Raw genomic sequence first — 17,955 nt, forward strand, 5'->3', positions numbered from 1 at the left:
CCAACTTTTTTCTTACTTTTTTTTCCCCTTCTTTCTTTCTTTCCTCCAAACATCTGTCCCAGCCCTTCCTGCCCTTCCTAAAAGGAGCCCCGCTCCAGGCTCCCGCGAGAGTCTGTTTTTCTTGACTGTGCCCCGGGCCAACATTTGGTTTGCATTTCCCCACTTCCTCCTCCACCGCCCCTGCTCCCCCTCCCTGGGCCCAGTTTTCACCTCCCACCATTCCACGTGCCTACTTCTCCCCCTACACTGTCCCCCCACCCGCCCCCGCCAGCCCTTCCCTTCCCTCCCCCTCACCTTAGCCCAGGGCCAGAAGTTTGGGGTCTGGGGTGGGGGGAAGAAGAGGGGTATCCAAATGTATTCCCAGGGCGCACCGCAGGGGAAGCCAGCAAAATCGGCCCCCGGCCCTCATTGTCTCCACTCCCCCCTCTACCTTCCCCCCAGAAACTTTCCTCTTTGAGCTGTGGCCGCAGCTGGACCAAGTAAGAGTGGGTGGGGCTGGTGAATCACCCCGCTCTATTTTCTATTTTTTGGAGCCTTCCGGGGAGGGAAAGAGGGCTCAGCCCCACCCACACCCCACACACACACACCCCCGTAGACACACACACCAGGACACACAGTCCAGCTCACAGAAACACACGAGTGCCGAGGACAGGGCCCCGCCCAGAGGAGGCACTCTGAGACCATTTTCTTGGATTGAGTAACTTGGCAAGAAAGTCCTCTTGCTTTGAGCTCTATGCACACACACCAGCATGGGGTAGATGCCCTGGGCCACATGGAAAAAGGGTTATATACCCCCTGCCTCTCTCCCCCACGCACCCAAGAGCCTGCCCTCACCGCTCTGTCAGCCCCACACATGGTGCCACCCCAGGGTACAGTCTCTACAACCAGCCTCTCCCCTCAAGAGGACCTGCCCAGACAGGTGTACTGGCTCCCAGCCCATAGTCCAGTCAGGACATCTACCTAGGAAACCCCAGAATGAGAGGGAAACATTCACACTTTGTCTGGGAAAAGGCTGCCACATGCGGATGTACAGGTTGTGCACTGCACAAGGGACTCTATTACTTGGTGGGAAGTCAGGGGAGGACACTAAAGCAAGCTGTCTAATTCTGGTCCCTCCTGGAGCGGTCACTTGAGATAAGAGTCTTTGTTCTGATGAAAACGACAAGGTGAGGAATCAGGGCCCTTCACACATCACTCTAGGTCCTTCTGCAGAGCTGTGGGGCAATGAAAGATTCTGCCCCTACCCTGCATCCCTTTCCAGAACCACAATGCCTCTGGATATCCCCTCTCAAGCCTGCCAGGGCTCAACTGACAGTTTAGCCAACACTGAAATGGACTAGTGTCCCACATGTAGCTGGCCCTGCTGCCACCGCTGGGCATGTCCACAGATGGACGCTCCTGCCAACCTTCCCTCTCTCCACTGGTTGAAGCCCAGGGCAGTCAAGGAAGTATGGTTTTCAGGGGGCCTCTCTGGGAGCCCCTGAGGCCACCCCTAGCCACCATCACCAGCCCTGCCAGCCTCCCAGCAACTTCAAGGGCTCAGCCAGCTCAGCCCTGCCGTCCCGGGGCCCACTCCCCCCCATCTCCTCCGCCCGCTCCCACCCTTTGCCGCCAGCGTCACTAGAAGATGTGCCTGCTGGCAGCTATCTTGGGAGTTCTGAGAAATCACCTTGCTGCTTCCCAGAAATGCTAGACAACAAGACCAAAGACCAAGTCACAGCGGACACCAACTTGTCTGGCTTCCCATGCAACCCAAGGGGGCCCTGCAGCCCCCAGGCCAGCTCCCTCCCCAGTCCCTTCAGCCGGGACTGAAAACAGGAGTGGAGAACCCTAGTGCTGGGTGTCCCCTCAGAGGAACCCTGCGCCCAGAATTCCCCTTTTCCAAGACCATGGGTGTCTCTCCTGTATCTTAACCTCTCACTGTCAGGAAGTCCTTCCTGCTACCCAACCACCATCTTCCCTGTTGAATGTTCAACTCTGCCACCTGAAGTGTCTCCAACTCTATGTAATGACCCTATTTCAGACTTGTTACCCATTATTCATCCTTCACAGCTTGTGTCCCCTCCCACCGCAACACACAGACAGGGAGAGTTCCTTGGGCAAGGACATGTCCTGTGTTCTGTATCCCCAGAGCCTGGCATACAGCAGGTGCCAGACATGGTTGAAGAAGCAATGAATCACTCTACCAATCAATGGGTCCTAACATATTTTCCTACTTTTACCATCTACTACCCCTTCCCAAACCTTCCTCTGGGGCCAGAGTGGGCCAGAAAGGGCGTTGAAAGGGCATTGGACATACCTCGCCTGCGCACCTCTGCAATTGCCTGTAATACCCACCTCTCTTCAACACCATCTCTTCCTGCCACTCCCTGGCCTCTGAGCTCTCTCAGGACGCAGACACTCCAGAGGCTGAAGCGGTATCACCCATCCTGGGATCCCCATGCCTGGACCAGGGTTGCAGACACCGGGTACCTGCCTCAGCAGCGGCCCCCCACCCTGAGCCACGCCACCCACTGCCCTGGCCATTTCTGCAGCAGCTGGCATTTAACTCCACTCTCCCCTCTGCACGCAGAGCCTTCCTGCTCACGGCCCACTGCCCTCCAGTCCCTGGCTCAGCAGTCACTTGAAGAAACAGCCAGGACCGCAGGCTCTGGGGCTGGCGCTGAGCCCGGAGGTGGGCCGAGCTGAGGGACAAGTGAGTGAGGGCAGGAACACAGCTAACAGGCCTCGTAAGCCTGAGCTTGGCACTCCCCTCTTTCAGCCTCAGTTTCCACACCTGCGAAATGACCAAGCTGATGGTCTCGAAGGTCCCTTCCAGCTCCACCTCCTGTGAGGCCACAGATTTCCGGCCCCCGCTCCCTCCAATCCATTCTTCCTATCCTTCCACACTTGTCCATCACAAAGTTCTTCCTGCCGTCAGCCCATCTCCTGACATGGCAGCAAGTCTTTCCTCTGTCACCACTGGTCACAGAATCTGAAGGTCACAGAACATCAGAGCTGGAAAGACCTGGAGCCCTTCCAGGGGTCACAGTCAGATCCTTCAGGGGCCTGACAGAAGTTAAATGAAGGTAGCGGGCAAGGAGTCTCTGGGGACCTGGAGAGGGCAGGCCCAGCTAAAGGGGATCCCACTCCTCGGGGACAGCTGCTGCAGTGTCAGCAACATAAGCCCACACTGTCAAATATTTTGACCTGTCAAGAGAAGCCCCAAATCTATATTATCTTATAAAATCTTTTATATAAAATATGAAAAATGCAAAATTTTAAACGTCGGCTTTTTCTTTTTTTAAAATCATTCTGCCGGATTCAATTAAACAAGTCTGCCAGGAGGGTTGGGGCTTTGGGGCACCTCTCACCTAATCAGCGCCCTCATCTAAGAGATGGCAACACTGCAGTGGAGGGACGGGGTGGGACCAGCCTGAGGTCACAGAGCTGTGGCTCCCGGGCCCCAGATCGTTCGCAAGCACCCAGCTGTCCAGTCACTGTAGGACCAGAGTCATGCTCTCACCTTTCTCCTGCCAACCTTGCAGCCCGCTGCCTTCACACGGGGGCTGCACACACCACAGCCTTCATCGCAGCCAGCCGCAGGGGCCTCCTACCAAGTAGGCAGGTGCAGAGCTGGTGCTGGGATTCCCCATCAACGTCCAAATGCGGATCCCAGCAGCACAGGATCTAACAACAAAGCCCTCGGCAACGGCATGGCTCCTTCGGGCTCTGTCCCTCTGTCCCCTGCGCGCGGAAAGATCAATACTAACTAACCAGACACTTAATTGTGGTATCGTACTTAAGCCTCCTGCCAGCTCTCATTTTGCAGATGTGGAAACTGAGGCGCAAAGAGGTTCGGCACCTTGCTCGGCATCACACAGGTAGGATGCGTGAGAACGGAACCTGGGGGGTCTGATTCCACATCCCGTGGGGATCGAACATTTTCCTGCTGCTCCTCTAGCAATACCATCACCCAGAGACTAGGGCTATGGTCCTATGTTGAGGTGATGTTAGCTGTCCTCCCCACTCCTCATTCAAGGGCTGCAGCTCCGAGAAGAACGTCAACTGCTCAGGCCCAGGTCTGGCTTGGGGCAGGGGAGAGGGGGCAGGGGGAAGGGAGACACATAGAGGGAAGCCGAGGACAGCACTGCCACCTGGGTCAGAATGAGACCAACCGGCTCCCTAGTGGCTCTAGAAGAGCCAACCAGAAGAGAAAAACCACAGCCCTAGCAAGCCCTGGGGCCTGAGATCTGGGTGAGGACAGGGTCTGGCCACAGGGCTTCTGTTCAGATAAGCCATGCTGCCTCTCCCTGCTCCCACCCCCAGACACACTCAGCCTTTGAGTTCTGGGGGGCCTGGAGCCCTAGCAGAGCCTCCATGTACCACTGGGCAGGATGGTCATTGAACAAGGGTGTAGCCAAGGGGTGAGTGGGGGCTGAAGACTCATCCATGCTCTACTCACCAAGCCTGGCCCAAGGCACGTTCATCCTAATGCCCACCAAGGAACCCTATGGGCCAGGGAGGGTCCAGACCCTTGCCCCTACGCCCACTACCCCTCCGGTATACGATGGAGGTCTCCCCCTTGCACTTCAGAAATCGGAATGCTCCCTAAGATAGAAAGTGAGCTTCCAACCAGGCCCTGTATGGGCTCAGTTTCCAGCTGACCCAGGAGGGAACATCACTCACACCCCCTTCTCCTACCTCCCCTCCATCAGCACCCTGGTTGGGGACAGTGTCTGGGCCCAATCGCAACAATGTTTAATAAAATCCTTCCCAGAGCTCGACTTGGTGATCTTGATACCTTCCCCAGCTCTAATTTCCTGCCTGACTCAGGCCCTCAAAGGCTGGAGGGAGGCAGCTGCAGCTGATCACCCAGCCCCCAGCTCAAATCCTAGCCCAGGAGGAGTTATGTCATCCTCAACCTCTGCAAATGAGGAGCGGGAATCGCCAAGTGGACTGGGGTCCGACTGACCTGGTCTCGGCTGGCCATTCCTGCTGCAGGCTGCCTTTTCCCAAATCTGAAAACCCGGACTCCGCAGCGTCTGAACTCAGAGCCCACAAGAACGTCGATGGGGCTCTGGCCCTCTGGTGCACAGCCGCAGCACCTGTCTCTCAGCCAATCACTGGAGACAATGCATTTTGCTAGAAGATTTCAAAGCACACCTTGGGTGACTGCCACTGCGGAGTGGCAGTGAGGGAAACTGAGTCCCAGAGGCAGCACCTGGGAGGAGGCGCTGAACAGTCAAGCTTCTTATGGAGTGGAAAAATCCTTCCTATCCATGTGATGGAAGAATGGATACTGGGAGAAATCCCTCCATTCCCACGTACCCCATCTCTGGCCTGCCTGAAGGTCTACAAGGAGGGAGAGCCCCATGGAAAGTCACAACAAGAATAAAGAAAAGGTTCCTAATTTTTACTGAGTACCTAATACAGAGAAAGCACGTGGTAACCACTTCAAATGTCCTACTGCATTTATCCTCACAATAACCCAGTGATGTAGGTATCTTTATAATCCCCATTCTACATGCTTGAAAACAGGCACCGGCAGAGTAAGCGACCTGCCCAAGGTCCACAGCGAGCACACGGTAGAGCCAGAATTCAAAGCCAGGCAAACAAGCTCTACAGCTGGCTCTCAGCCTGGGTGCCACCGAGCCCCCTTCCCCCATGTGACAGGGGCCCTTCTGGCTTCCCTGCGGAATGGAGAATGGATCAGAAAGCCAGACCCCCAGTCCCTGAAATCCTTCCCCTCACTGGAGTCTTCTGGGGGCTCGAGGTCATGCTCTTGGAATTCTCTCTGTGCCTCCAGGGGAGGATTAAGGTTACCTGCAGTTTTACCAGTTCCCTACTCTGCTGGCCAGCTATGACCCACCTCCTCTCCCTCCCTCACCTCCCCCCTCCACACACACAAGCACGCACACCCTGAAGGCACTGTCAAGGATCTTCTCTGGGAGAAAGATGCTCAGCCATGACACGCCCATCCACAGCACTGGGGATCCCCCCAGACCCCTCCTCCCTCACCAAGCCAGCTACTACCCCAGCCCCCGTCCTTTCCATGTCCGGTTCCCTGGTCCCCCCATCCCCCTGAATAGATAGGAAATCCCTCCTGACGTCCACCAGCTTCATTTCCATCTCACTCTGTTACATCTCAGCCTTAACTCTGAATCCTCTGAACCCATCCGGGGGAAAAAGAGACATTTCCAGGAACTTGCCCTCCCTTCCCACAGAAACTTGAGAGGGACGCTTAAAGCCCCCAGAAATGTTCTTCTGTGCCCAGCTCTCCAGCGCCCTCGCACAGACTCCAGTGTTATCCTTCAGACTTCCAAGATGCTGTGCCCTGGCGGTGAGGCAGCCACTCCCCCTTGTGGATCCATGCATGAGTGGGGGCTCCCCCAGGAGTCCCTAAACTCTCATGAAAGCCACGCTGACAGCGGTCAAGATGGGTGTCCCTGAGGGCAGCGAGAGGGTGATAAACCTGGCGCCTAGGTGACAGAGGGAGGAGAGTGCCTGTCGGGGAGGGGTGGGGCAGATGCCAGGTGAGTTTACCTGTCTTCGGAGGCAGAAGCGCAGGGGCAGGAAGCAGGAGAAGAGGTACTTGCTCCATCGAATCACGCAGGAGAAGCACCAGCTCATCTGAGTCATGTTTAACCCCGACGTGCGCGCCCCGGGCGCAAGGGTCGGAAACAGGACCGGCTGCTCCGGGGAGGTGGTGAGGCGGAAGGCGAGAGACCCGCCCCGTGGTCTCCCGGATGCTCAGCCCCGCAGGAGCAGTCCGAGTGTCCCGGCCCCTCTAGCGGGAGGAGCTCGACGGGGCCCCCGAGGCGCGGCCCCGACGTGGCTCCATCTCCCCCGGAAGCCCCGGCGGGAGACGCGGGCGCTACAGGGCGCTTCCACCCTCGGGGACTTCCTCCAGCTGCTGCCTCTCTCCTCCCCTCGTTGTGACACGGGCTGTGGGGGCGGGGGGGCGGGGGCGGGCGCAGGCACCCCGGCAACTTCGGAGGAGGCTCGGGGAGAGGTTCGCAGGAGAGGCTGAGCGGCAGAGCAGAGGCGGTGCCAGGCGCCAGGCGACCACCTGCGGGGAAGGCGCAGCGGCGGTGGCGGCAGCATTGTGCTCCAAGCTGCAGTGAGTGTGTGAGTGTGCGTGTGTGTGCGTCTGTGTGTGCCAATTCCCTCCAGACCTCACTCTAATTTCCACATTGCTCCCCAGAGCATAATGTGATTAACTTAAACGGAGACCTCCGGCTTCCATGACTGAAGCAGAAACATCCGTGGGCCTGGCATGCACGTCAGGACACAGAACACAACCTGGACGGGCTGTCCCAACACACCAACCTCTGACCCTGGCCACACCTCGACTCCTCTGCCTGGATCCCTCTCCAGCCAACTACAGGAGGGCGCTCTGAGCATCCAAACGCCCCCATAAGCTGGAAGGGCCCCTGCCTAAGAGGCTGAACCAACTCAGATTGATGAGAGCTGGCTGCGCCCCCCACAGCTACGGCTGAACCTCCCGCTCGGGGTTCAGGGTGTGCCACATCCCATCACGTCCTGCCCCATGGCCGCCACTGGAGAACAGGGACCCTTCTCTGCCTCTGCTGTGCTCAGAGGATGTGAACAGGGGTTGGGGGCCTCTCAGGAAAATTGTTTGGGGGTCACCATACTGTGACCCTGGAACCAGGGAGGGGGAGGAAGAGACAGGTGAGAGGAGGCGCTGGACTCTGGAGAGAGGGAGAGAAGACGCAGAGAGACAAAGGCAGAGGGAGACCCACAGACAGACTTCGGGGAGGTGGAAAGAGGCGGCTGTGAGCTCTGCCCCTGGTTCTGTCCCTGCAGAGAAACTGGGAGGGGAGCCAGCCAGCCAAGCCCAGAAAGAAAAAGGGCGGGAGAGCTGCGGCTGCTGCGAGCAGGACCCTGCCAGGGCCTCCTCCACAGCAACAGACCACTGGAGCCCAGCCAGGGCGCTCCCAACCCCCGCGCGCCGCCTCCCACCGCTGCCTGCACTCCCGGGCCTGGGCTTCCCTGGGCACTGTACCGGGGCTGTTTTTCCTGGCAATGCTGTCTCTCTGTCCTCAGGGAGACAATGCTGTCCTTCTTCCTCAGGGAAGGTTGGGGACACAGAGCCAGCATTGCAGGGGCTCCAGGCAAGCTCTCCTTCCCGACATGCAGAGTGTCTCAGCAAGCTTACTCCTGCCATCAAGCTCCCCCCACCCGATGGGACTTCTCAGGCCCTCCCCCCTCCCCAGTTCATCTCCCCACCATGAGACAAGGCAGTGAGGTGCAGCGCTTTGAGGGAGGTTGGCAGGAACACAGTGAGGGAGGGGAGAAGGGGGCCCTGCTGGTGCGTGGCTAGAGAGACGAGGAAAGACAGACACTGGGGCCCTCAGCCCTCAACAGCGCCCAAAAAAAGGGTCCCTCGCTGTCTTCCGGTACACACCACCACTTAGGCCCCGATGAAAGCGGGAGGGGGCGTCACGGAAGTAGGCAGAGAGGTGATACACGAGCCCCTCCCTAGCAGGCCCTGCCTTTGCTCTTGCCCATGACCTCCAGTGAAATGCCTGGCACTGCTGAAGTCCGTGCCAGGCCTGCAGAGGGGCCCTTCCTCCTCTTTGGGGGGGCCTGCAATCTTCACAGCCTCCCCACCCTGGCGCCAGAGGAAATGGCTGCGTTGTGAGACGTGAGGAAACTGGGCTTAATCCACAGCACGTGGAACAAAGTTTACTCAAAAGGAATCACTGGTTGAATTTTTCAAACAGAAGGAAGTTCCTCCGGTGGGCTGAAGTGTGGACCTGCCTAGAGTAAGAGAGAAGGACAAGGTGATTTTCTCTAAGAGGATTCTTAAGACTTCTCAGCACCAAGAACATGAAAGGCACTCATCAAACAGAAGGAAGGAAGAGCAGATGGGAGGAAAGAGAAGGAAGTGATTTCTAGGTTCAGCCCTTCCCTACAAGGAGATCCTGATAAAAGGGCTCAGAAGGGCCGAGGGGCCTTCATTTCATCTACCGGCCAGCAGGAGGTGTCCTTAAGCCAGTGACCCTCCAGAGAGGAAGGGAAGAGCCCGTAGCTGACAGAGACAGGAAGCCAGGCCCAGCACTGCCTGGGCTTCTCCCCAGCTCCCTCCTCCCAGCCCTTGGTCCCACCACAGCTCCACAGAGCTTCGTGCCCAGTGTTCCGGCTCCTGAACGAAATCCTGCCCCCAAGGCAGGACGCGGAAACGTGTCCTCGGGAGTTTGGTGCCTCATGGGAAGTCACACGTCCTCTGTTCTGTTTTCATCACCAAGGGAGATCAGAACCCTGAAGAGAGCAGCTGCAGGTCCCCAGAACCTCCTGGAAGGCTTTGGCAAGGATCCCCATGCTTCCTCTTTCAACTTTTGTGAAGGTGGGGAGGGGGTCCAATCTCAGAAGTTTGTCTTTCAATTTCAGTTTCTTTCTCCTCAAAGCACTCAAAGCACCAGAAACTGCATCTGGTAGGTTCTTGCATGCATCCCATCCCCCATCTCTCCTTCCAGGCCCCCAGGCACCAGGGTCAGAGATGCAGGATTTCACAGAATGGATCAGACGCAGATGTTCACACATAGGGGACCACGGATAGGGATGAGTCTGGGCAGGGTCTGCTCTGTCACAGGAGCCTCACGTCAGACCCCAACCTCTCTGCAGCCCCCATGTGGGTACCTGACAACAGACCCCCAGCTCCTCACCTCGGCCTCCCCAGTGGAGCTTGTGAAAAGCTGGCCGCCGTCCTCGGAGGGTTAACCAATCCTCTGGGGACGCTTTGTCTCCCCTGCCCGGTCCAGGTTCCCACAGACCCCCAGGCCTGTCTCCCTGTCACCCCTGGGACCCCGGCCCTTCCTCCCTCTGCCTCCTCAGCTAGAGTCCAGACTGCTAAGCAGGGCTGGATGTGGGCCTGGCCACGGCTGGAAGGAGAAGGAATTTCTTCTCCAAACCCCACTCTTGTTCACACAGCCCAGAGACCCGGATTCTGAGTCCAGGCCAGGGAGGAGATTCCAGAGTCTAGAGCCAGGTAGGATGGAGGCCACATTCACAGAAAGGGGGCTGCTCCGCCCCACCCCCGTCCCCGCTGCTCCCCACCACCCCTGAGAAGTGGGAGAAGAACGGGAAACTTCCCAGAGGCATCCAGAGAAGGTGTCAGGGAAACAAGAGAGCAGGTCACAGCCACCAGCTCCCTGGGGACAAGGTAAGCACAGATTCGCCTCTGTCCCATGTCCCCAGGGCCACAGTGCCCCCGGCTGGTTTTGTCTGTGGCGAGACAAAGGCGGCTCCTGTGAAGGAAGAATGGCTTGGGCATCTGATCGGAGGCTCTGGGTCTTGCTTTCACACCAAGAGACATGCACAAGCCCCCTCCCTGGAGGCCCCCAGCCTTCCTCCTCCATCAGATGGGGACAGCTCCGGCAGGCCCAGCCCCCCACGTGCTTGCTCACAGCTAGAGTTAATTTCACCACCCTCCCAGCCACAGCAATTCCTCCGGCGGCCCCCAGGGGGCTCCGACTTGGGTCTCACCTCAAAGACTGGCGTCCCCAGAGCCTCAACACTGCCACCAGGGACGGATTTCACCAGCCCCACTCATGGTTAAACTACCCAGCCACATTCAAGGTCGAGGACTCGCACACAGCAACAGAACTGGGGTCCCTCCAGAGCTGGGGGTCCCATCTCATATGGGCTCCAATGTCACCTTCTCGGATCACCCCACTAAAGTCCTTCCATCGCGCCAGCTCCCAGTCTGTGTGACACCAGTAAGTTCATGTCTTCAGAGCACATAGCACTTATTGATAGATTTGCTCACTTCCTCACTGTTTCACCCCCTCCCCCAGACTGTCGGCTCCCAGAGGATCCTGGCAGTCATTCATGGTTGCAGTTCCAGCACCCAGCACTCAGCACCCAGCACTCAGCACTCAGCACTCAGCACCCAGCACCCAGCACTCAGCACCCAGCACCCAGCACCCAGCACTCAGCACTCAGCACTCAGCACCCAGCACTCAGCACTCAGCATGGTGCTGGGTGCAGAGTCAATAAACGTGAGTTACTTGGTGGAGTGGTAGGTTGACTGCATGAATACAAGAAAGAAGAAAGGCAGGCCGTTCCTGCTTCTAAATCCAGAGTCCCTGCCGCAGCCCTGGACTTCGGCCACTGGGCAGTGTCATCTTCCAGATTCTTACAGCTACTGCACCAGGACAGTGGGATCTCTACGCATCCCTACTCCACCCCTGATGAGGGGCCACCTCCTTATTCTGCTCCCAAACGTCCAGTACCGGTTCCAGTTAAACTTGAAAGAGACCCCGTGCCTCCCCCTGCCCCCCACCCTGACAGCACATGATTGACACAGGAGGACACTGAGGCCCAGAGAGGCAAAAAGCTGACTTGCCAGGAGTCACACAACCAAAAAGTGGCAGAACCAGAATGGATCAAAGCCCTCCATTCCTGGCTCTTTGCTCTTCCACAGCACAACACTGCAGAGGCGGGAGAGGAGGGAGAGGAGAGGAAATGTTTCCCCTCTTATAGATATTCCGAGGAGGTGAGCCCATACGTTCTCTTTCTCCCCTTTACCGCTACTAACCCAGGTCTCTGACCCATCACAGGCAGGAAGTTCCTCTTGATATCTAACCTCCATCCCTGCTCTCAAATTCCAGACCATTTCCTCTTAGACTGCCTTGCCTGGGGAAGAACGACTTGGTCACTCTCTCTGCACAATAAATGCCTTCAGACACTGGCAGCTCATTATTCAAGCCCCCATCCCCACCCCACCTCCACCCCTCTCTATTCTGCAGGCTGAAAATCCTGGGTCCTCTGGGCCCCTTTCCAGATGACTTCCATCACCACCCAGCAGCTGACATGATAAATGGGTGGGGGAAGGGTGGGGACAGACCTGGAGCGATGGTGGGTATTGACCCACTGGGGAGCCCGTGGCCTGGGCCGCCTTTCCGGGCAAGCCATAGCATCTAGGGGTGGAGAAGTGAGAACAGAGGCCTGCAGTCATCCTGGTCATCCCTCTGCCCCTGGGGTGTTCATTGCAGGGCCTAGCATGGAGACTGCAGACCGAGGAGCTGGGCTGCTGGGTCTGAGCCCAGGCTCCCGCAATGAGATTAAAGCAGGGACTGTCTAATTTATTCTGATGGAACCGGGAGAGGGAGTGAGATGAATGGAGAGGGCAGGAGGAGAGGGGGGAAGGAGGGGCAGGGGAAGGTCCAGTCTGGGAAGCCCAATTGCATCAGAACCAGCTGATACAATTACCGTCCACCCCACCCCCGCCCTCTCCCACACAGCCCCCTCCCCGTCCTGGGAAAGCAGCCCACTGACTGCCCCTGAACTGGACAGAGAGGGCAGCTGGGTGTGGAAGGTACCCGAGGAAAGGAGCTGGGTTAAAGCCCCCAGTCCAAAGAACCAAGATGACCCAAAAAGGCAAAGATAGTGACAGTGACTGGCGGACAGCAAGAGGCATCAAAGAGAGAGGCAAACGGAGGTAGATACAGACAGATAAGCAGATCCCTCCTACCCCCCTATTCTCACCTGACAACCTTCCTCTATCCCGCTCCCTGGCGCCCCTCACCCCTCTCCAGCCACGACATCACACTGGGCTCCTCTCCTGGGCCCACCCCCTACACTGTTTCTGCAAAGTGAGGAAATGGGAGAGAGGCCAGGAAATGAGACCCCAGGACCCTCCAGTCCCCACTCATCCCAGGGCCCTCAGTCCGCGCCCTGCAGACGTCCAGGGAGCTGTGAGAAGGAAGGAGGGCCAGGAGGAGCCAGGCCACCGAGACAGATCCCAGGTGGACCCCAAGATGGACGTGAGGACACGAGTGGGGAAACCGAGCTTTCAAGAGAGACATCCAAGATGGAAAAGGCAGTGGGGCTGGGACTGCCAATGACCAGAGAAGTGAGCGAAAGCCGGTGTGAGTGGGGAGGGGACCAGCAAACAGAGGGCGAAGGAAGTCGGGAGACAAGAAGACAAGAGGAAGGTGGAGAGCTCCGACCATCTCACAAAGAGCAGTGCGGAGGGAGGGCCAGCATCAGGGGAGTGGGGGGAGGACAGGAATAAAGAAAGAGGAGAGGAAGCATGGTGTGTCACCAGTCAGGCTGCCAGGGAAACCGAGGCACGAAACAAGGTGACACGGCCTCATCTACAGGTTCTGGAAGCAAGCAGGGCCTGGGGCTCCAGGGACTCCCACCAGCCCAGACTCAGACCACTGAAGGGGCAGACACAGAGCAGAGTCTGAGCTGAGACCCTCAAGGGCCCAGCTGCAGCCCCTGTAGTCAGAAGCCAGATCTGGGCTAAGGCTGTCAGGGCACTTGCTTCCTGACTAGGAGAAGGCCACAGCTGGTCCAGGGGGGCAGGCCCCGAACAAGCTCTTGGGAGGACCTTGAGCACCCCCAGATGTGAATCCTTCTCCACTCCACAGAAGCCAGGAGAGCCGGCACGTCAGTGCACCCGGCTGGACCCTGCATCAGATGTGGGTAGAATCCCTGCATCCCTTCAGGTCAAGGCTGGAGGCTCTCCTGGGGCTGCAGATTTCCATTTGCTCCCGTGACCTGAATGGTACAACGCAGCTTCCTCTTCCCCCTCCTAAAAGGGTCCCAGACCCCCTCTGTGATCCACCTGAACCTGGCTTCTGGCATGTCCTATTCTCACTCTGTCCGGGAGCTTCTGGATAGAGCAGAGCAGGCCTGGCCCCAGTCAGACCAGAGAGAATGAGTTTACGGATGCAGCCTCCGCCGCCCCATCGCAGCCCTGTGGATGGACGAACAGAGTCATGAAGCCGTGAGGGGTAAGGACTCGGACCCAAGGGTAGGAGGAGGCACCCCAGACTAGGCTTGGGGCACAGCCCCCCTGGGAGCCCCAGTGTCCTCATCTGGGGAACAGGCAGTGTTGCATTTGCTTTTCTTCCCAGTGCAGTTGAGAGCATGCCAGGGGACACATATGGGAAGCGTCACCTCCATCGTCCTCACTCTCACCTCCCAAAGAGAAAGACTGAGGTGAAAACCAGAGAGACCAAGGTCCGAATCCTGGCCCTGACACTTACCAGCTATGTGACCTTGAAGAGGTTATTTCTCTATTCTGAGCCTATTTCCTCTTCTATAAAATGGAGACAAGGATCCCAACCTCATGGGTAGCTGTGAGGATTAAATTAAACGTGAAAATGCCTGGCACTGGACCCAACTCATCCAGGCATTCTTTGGAGCTACTGGACAAATATCTCAGAACCTGGGTCCGGGAGGGGCACGCTGGGGTGACTGTAAAAGCAAATTCACCCACCCCGAAAGCCTTCCTGGGTCTCCTAGCTGCATACTACACACCCCACCCCCTCCAGACAGACGCTCTCCGCCAGAGCCCTGGGCAAGAGCACCCTGTCTGGAACACACAGTGCACACTGCCATCCGGGGAATGGAAGCCCGAGGAAGAGGAGCCAGGAGTCCCAGCAGGATGAAGCCAGAACAGCATTGTTAGGAAGATGCTGGAAGCAGGCCAGGAGAGAGGTGGAATGGGGGCACATAAGCCCAGAAGAGGCTGGAACTCAGGAAGAGGGAGGAACTGAAGGATGCCTCTCGAGCAGGGGAGACAGAAAAGAAAGCACAGCGGTGAGTTCCTGAGCTTCCCGCCCCCACTGAGGATAATCAGGAGGAAACTGTCAGGACTAAGCATGAAATACTCAAGTTAGACAACAGGCAGAACTTCCAGTAAGGCACCACAGTGCCAGAGAGGCCTCTGTTCTCACCCTACTATTCCCCCACTCTCCTCTTCTAAACCCCAAGTCACGTTGGAGTCTTCAACTTCCTATGACTTAGCATAATACCTCAGTATTAGAAGTTCCTGTTCACTTTAACAGGAAAACAGGCCGGCCCTGCCCCACCCCGGTCCCCAAATCTCCAGCGTTACTCAGTCCAGCACCTTCTGTATGGATTCTCTTGCCAAAACCAAAACCCATTCCCATCGTCCGTGGCCATCTTAGATACCTGGGGTAGGGGAACACTTCCCATGCAGACATCTACCCCTCATCCACCAGAAACATCTTCCTCAACCAGGCCTCACCTAGGCCACTCACACCTGGTTCTGTCTAACCCCAGATTGTCCCCTTTGTTAAGTTTCTGTCTCTGGGAGGCAGAGGAAAGTGTGAAGAGGCTGAGGATGGGGATAGAGGTGGTGGGAGTGGTGAAGCAGCTTGGAGGGCAGGGCGGAGCCCTCTTAGGGAAAGGCTGATGGAGCCCCATTATTGTGGCTGAAAGTTCGTAAGAAAGGGCTGGGCCCTGGTTAGAAATGGGCTATATTTTGTTTAAGGGGCCAAAGGAAGGAAGAAAACGTGAGGCTGGAAAGAGAGGGACTGTGTACAGCATACATGGACACACATACAACACGCCCCTACAGGACAAGGTGAGGGTCCTGGAGCCAAAGGTCCAGGGCGGGGACTCTGTCGATGGGGAGTGGGGGACCAGGACAGGAAGGAGTGGAAGCGGGTAGAGCTGAGTACCCCTGGAGGAAGAAACACAGGTGCCAATGGAAACTTCTGGCCATTTTGGACCCCAAATAGCTTGCAAATTGGATGCAGAAGAGGATGCAAATGAGGTTACTTTGCAGGGAATTCTTTGTCTATGCCCTGCTTGACTATAAGGAGATGTCAGTGCAGGGCTGCCCTGGAGGTAAGAACCACCCCAGTCTTCCTCCTTGAGACCCCCATCTCCTTGAAGGAGGCCCCTCCCCCTCCAGCCTTGGGCCCCAGGGAGGGGGCCCTCCTGGGGCCTCGTCCTACCCTTAAGTCTCTTTCTAGATCCCCAGACCTCCTTATATCTCTGCCCCTCACACCCCAAACTTCCTCTTCCACAAGGGGTTATCCCTTAACCCCACAGAAGGGGGGACCGTGCGTCCCATGGAGAGAAGCTTTCTACTGATGAAAACAGGAAGGGCGGCAGCAAAGGGAAATCAAAAGATCAATAGTCATGGGGGCAGGTCAGGCAGCAAGGCCCACGGGGATCGTCCCGGTCAGCCCCCTGCCTTCCCGGAGATCCCCTCCAGCCCAGGTCAACCAAGGGCCCTCCTGGCTTGAAGTTCTTCCAGAAGGGAGACTTCAGAGCCTCCCCAGATCATCCTGTTCTCTGGCTTCACAGCCCTGGCTGCCGGGAAGTGCTTCCTAATGTCTGACCTCCAGCCCTTCTGCTGCTCTTTTCACACCTGCTGGTGGCTTCACACCTCACATCTCATCAATGGCCTCAAGGCCATAACTAAGAGAGCTGATTTAGGAGGAAGGGAGTGGAGGATCCCCTGCATCTGGGTGGAGAAAAGGCTGCATCTTGCAGCCCTCTTCACCAGTCACAGCATTCCTGCCAGCCTCACTCCACGGCAGGTAAAGGAGGCCCCAGCCCAAAGGAGCGAAGTGGATACTTCCGGGGAAGTCGGCTGATTGAACACACACGTTTTACATGCTGCCTCTTGAAACTCCTCTAAAGCAACAGGAAAGTTGGTGTTGTTTTAAGGAAAGCATAAAGCCTGGAGGGTCAAAAAAAGAACCAAAAAGAGGGAGAGGAGACTACAGGAGCGATGCGGTTGTTAAGAACTAAAATACTCCTGGTCCAGTGGGTAAGTAGTTACTGCACACCCGCCGTCCCAATGCTCTAGCCCCTCGCCTGGACCCAAAAAGGCTACTTCTTGTCTCGTAAGGGGCCTCAGGACCCTCTCCAGCCTCTCAGCGCAGTCCCTAGGATCTCTTGTTAAATATTTTGATTATCACCCCTGACAACAATGTCAAGATTCTGGGAGTTGGAGAGCAGATGGATGTGTGGGAACTGTGAGCCTGAGAAACCTAAACCCTGAGCTGGCTGCGGGAAAGCCAGGAAGCCACCAGATGCTTCAACGCAGAACCCCTCCAAGGCTCAGGATCCGTGGCATTGGAATACCTTGGTGGGGGGTGAGCGGCAGCGGTGAATGTGAACCTGAACCAGGATTGGTAGGACACTGAAGAAGTGGTTAGATTTCCAGATCCTCTCCCTGACCCCTACCAGAATACAGGAGATTTATTCCCTGGAAAGGGTAAGACAGCGGGCTCTGGCCCCAGGGCCACCAGGCAGTTGAGGGCATGAGTACTAATAGAAAAGAGGGGGTCAAGTGAGTGTTTACCGAATATGAGGCTGTCGGGCCCGTCCCTGCCCCGAGGCAGAAAAGTGAAAACTTCTCTGGAGATCCGGCAAGCCCAAGAGGAGAGACCCAAAGATATTGACAGCAGTTTCCCTGATACAGCAGCCCAGCTGGACACCTGAGAGGCAGTGAAGCCCTCAGCTGGTCCATCCCCACCCCCAGCGCAAAGAATCCACCCTTTAATGTTCCGCTTAAAATATAAGTGGAAAACCCAGGCTCCCAGGCATCTGAGGAAAGCTTAGCGGAGAAGCAATGGGGAGACCAACAGCAACTTGAAGAAAGTAAGTGAAATTCAGTGGGAAGAAGACTTTGAGAAAAAGTTAGTAATATCCTCAGAGAGATCAGAGAAGAAAATGCATCCATGAAACAAGAACAGCCTGTAATAAAATAAAAAGAATATTCAGAGAGCAGCAGTAAGAAAGCTCCTGGGAATTTAAAAGCACAGAACCCAGATGGAGGCCCACGCGGGGCACCCAGCCTGTACTCGCCTCTTCACCCACTCTGCACACCGTGGCAGAGGTCAGACTCTCCTCTCCAAGGAGCTCTGCAGACCCCAAGTCCATGATGGGAGTCATCTGGAGACCAGAGAGGACATGGAGACCCAGACACAGGGGGAGATCCAAAGGGCCAGGAGGAGACAGAGGTTCCACAGCTGAGGCTGGAAAACAACGGAGGCTGCCAGCTTGGTGAGCTTATGGACGTCCCCCGGGAGTCCTGTCAACCACTGGCCCAGCAGCCATGCGCCTAGCAGTGGCCCCATCGTTCAGGTAGGAAAGCTGATGCTTGGAGAGCCTGAGCCATTGCTCAGAGTCTAAAGCAGGAGAAGTGCAAAGCTGGGAGTGAGAACT

At 56.9% G+C, this 17,955-nt stretch overlaps 1 protein-coding gene across 4 annotated transcripts in view; it reads right to left on the bottom strand.

Moving 5' to 3' along the window:
• The window catches only part of TNS1 (tensin 1), a 230,782-nt gene that overhangs the window by 200,017 nt on the left and 12,810 nt on the right, over positions 1–17,955 (bottom strand). For 2 of the 4 annotated variants that reach the window (XM_079924146.1, XM_079924143.1), the window contains exon 1: positions 6,526–6,919. The exons of the other annotated variants lie outside the window; for them this stretch is intronic. In XM_079924146.1, coding sequence (XP_079780272.1) covers positions 6,526–6,621 — 96 coding nt within the window. In that variant the 5' untranslated portion in view covers positions 6,622–6,919. Of the gene's footprint in view, positions 1–6,525; positions 6,920–17,955 lie in introns of those variants that run through there. 4 annotated transcript variants of the gene reach the window in all.

Source organism: Stenella coeruleoalba (genome assembly GCF_951394435.1).
Source record: "Stenella coeruleoalba genome assembly, chromosome: 6".
NCBI lineage: Eukaryota > Metazoa > Chordata > Mammalia > Artiodactyla > Delphinidae > Stenella > Stenella coeruleoalba.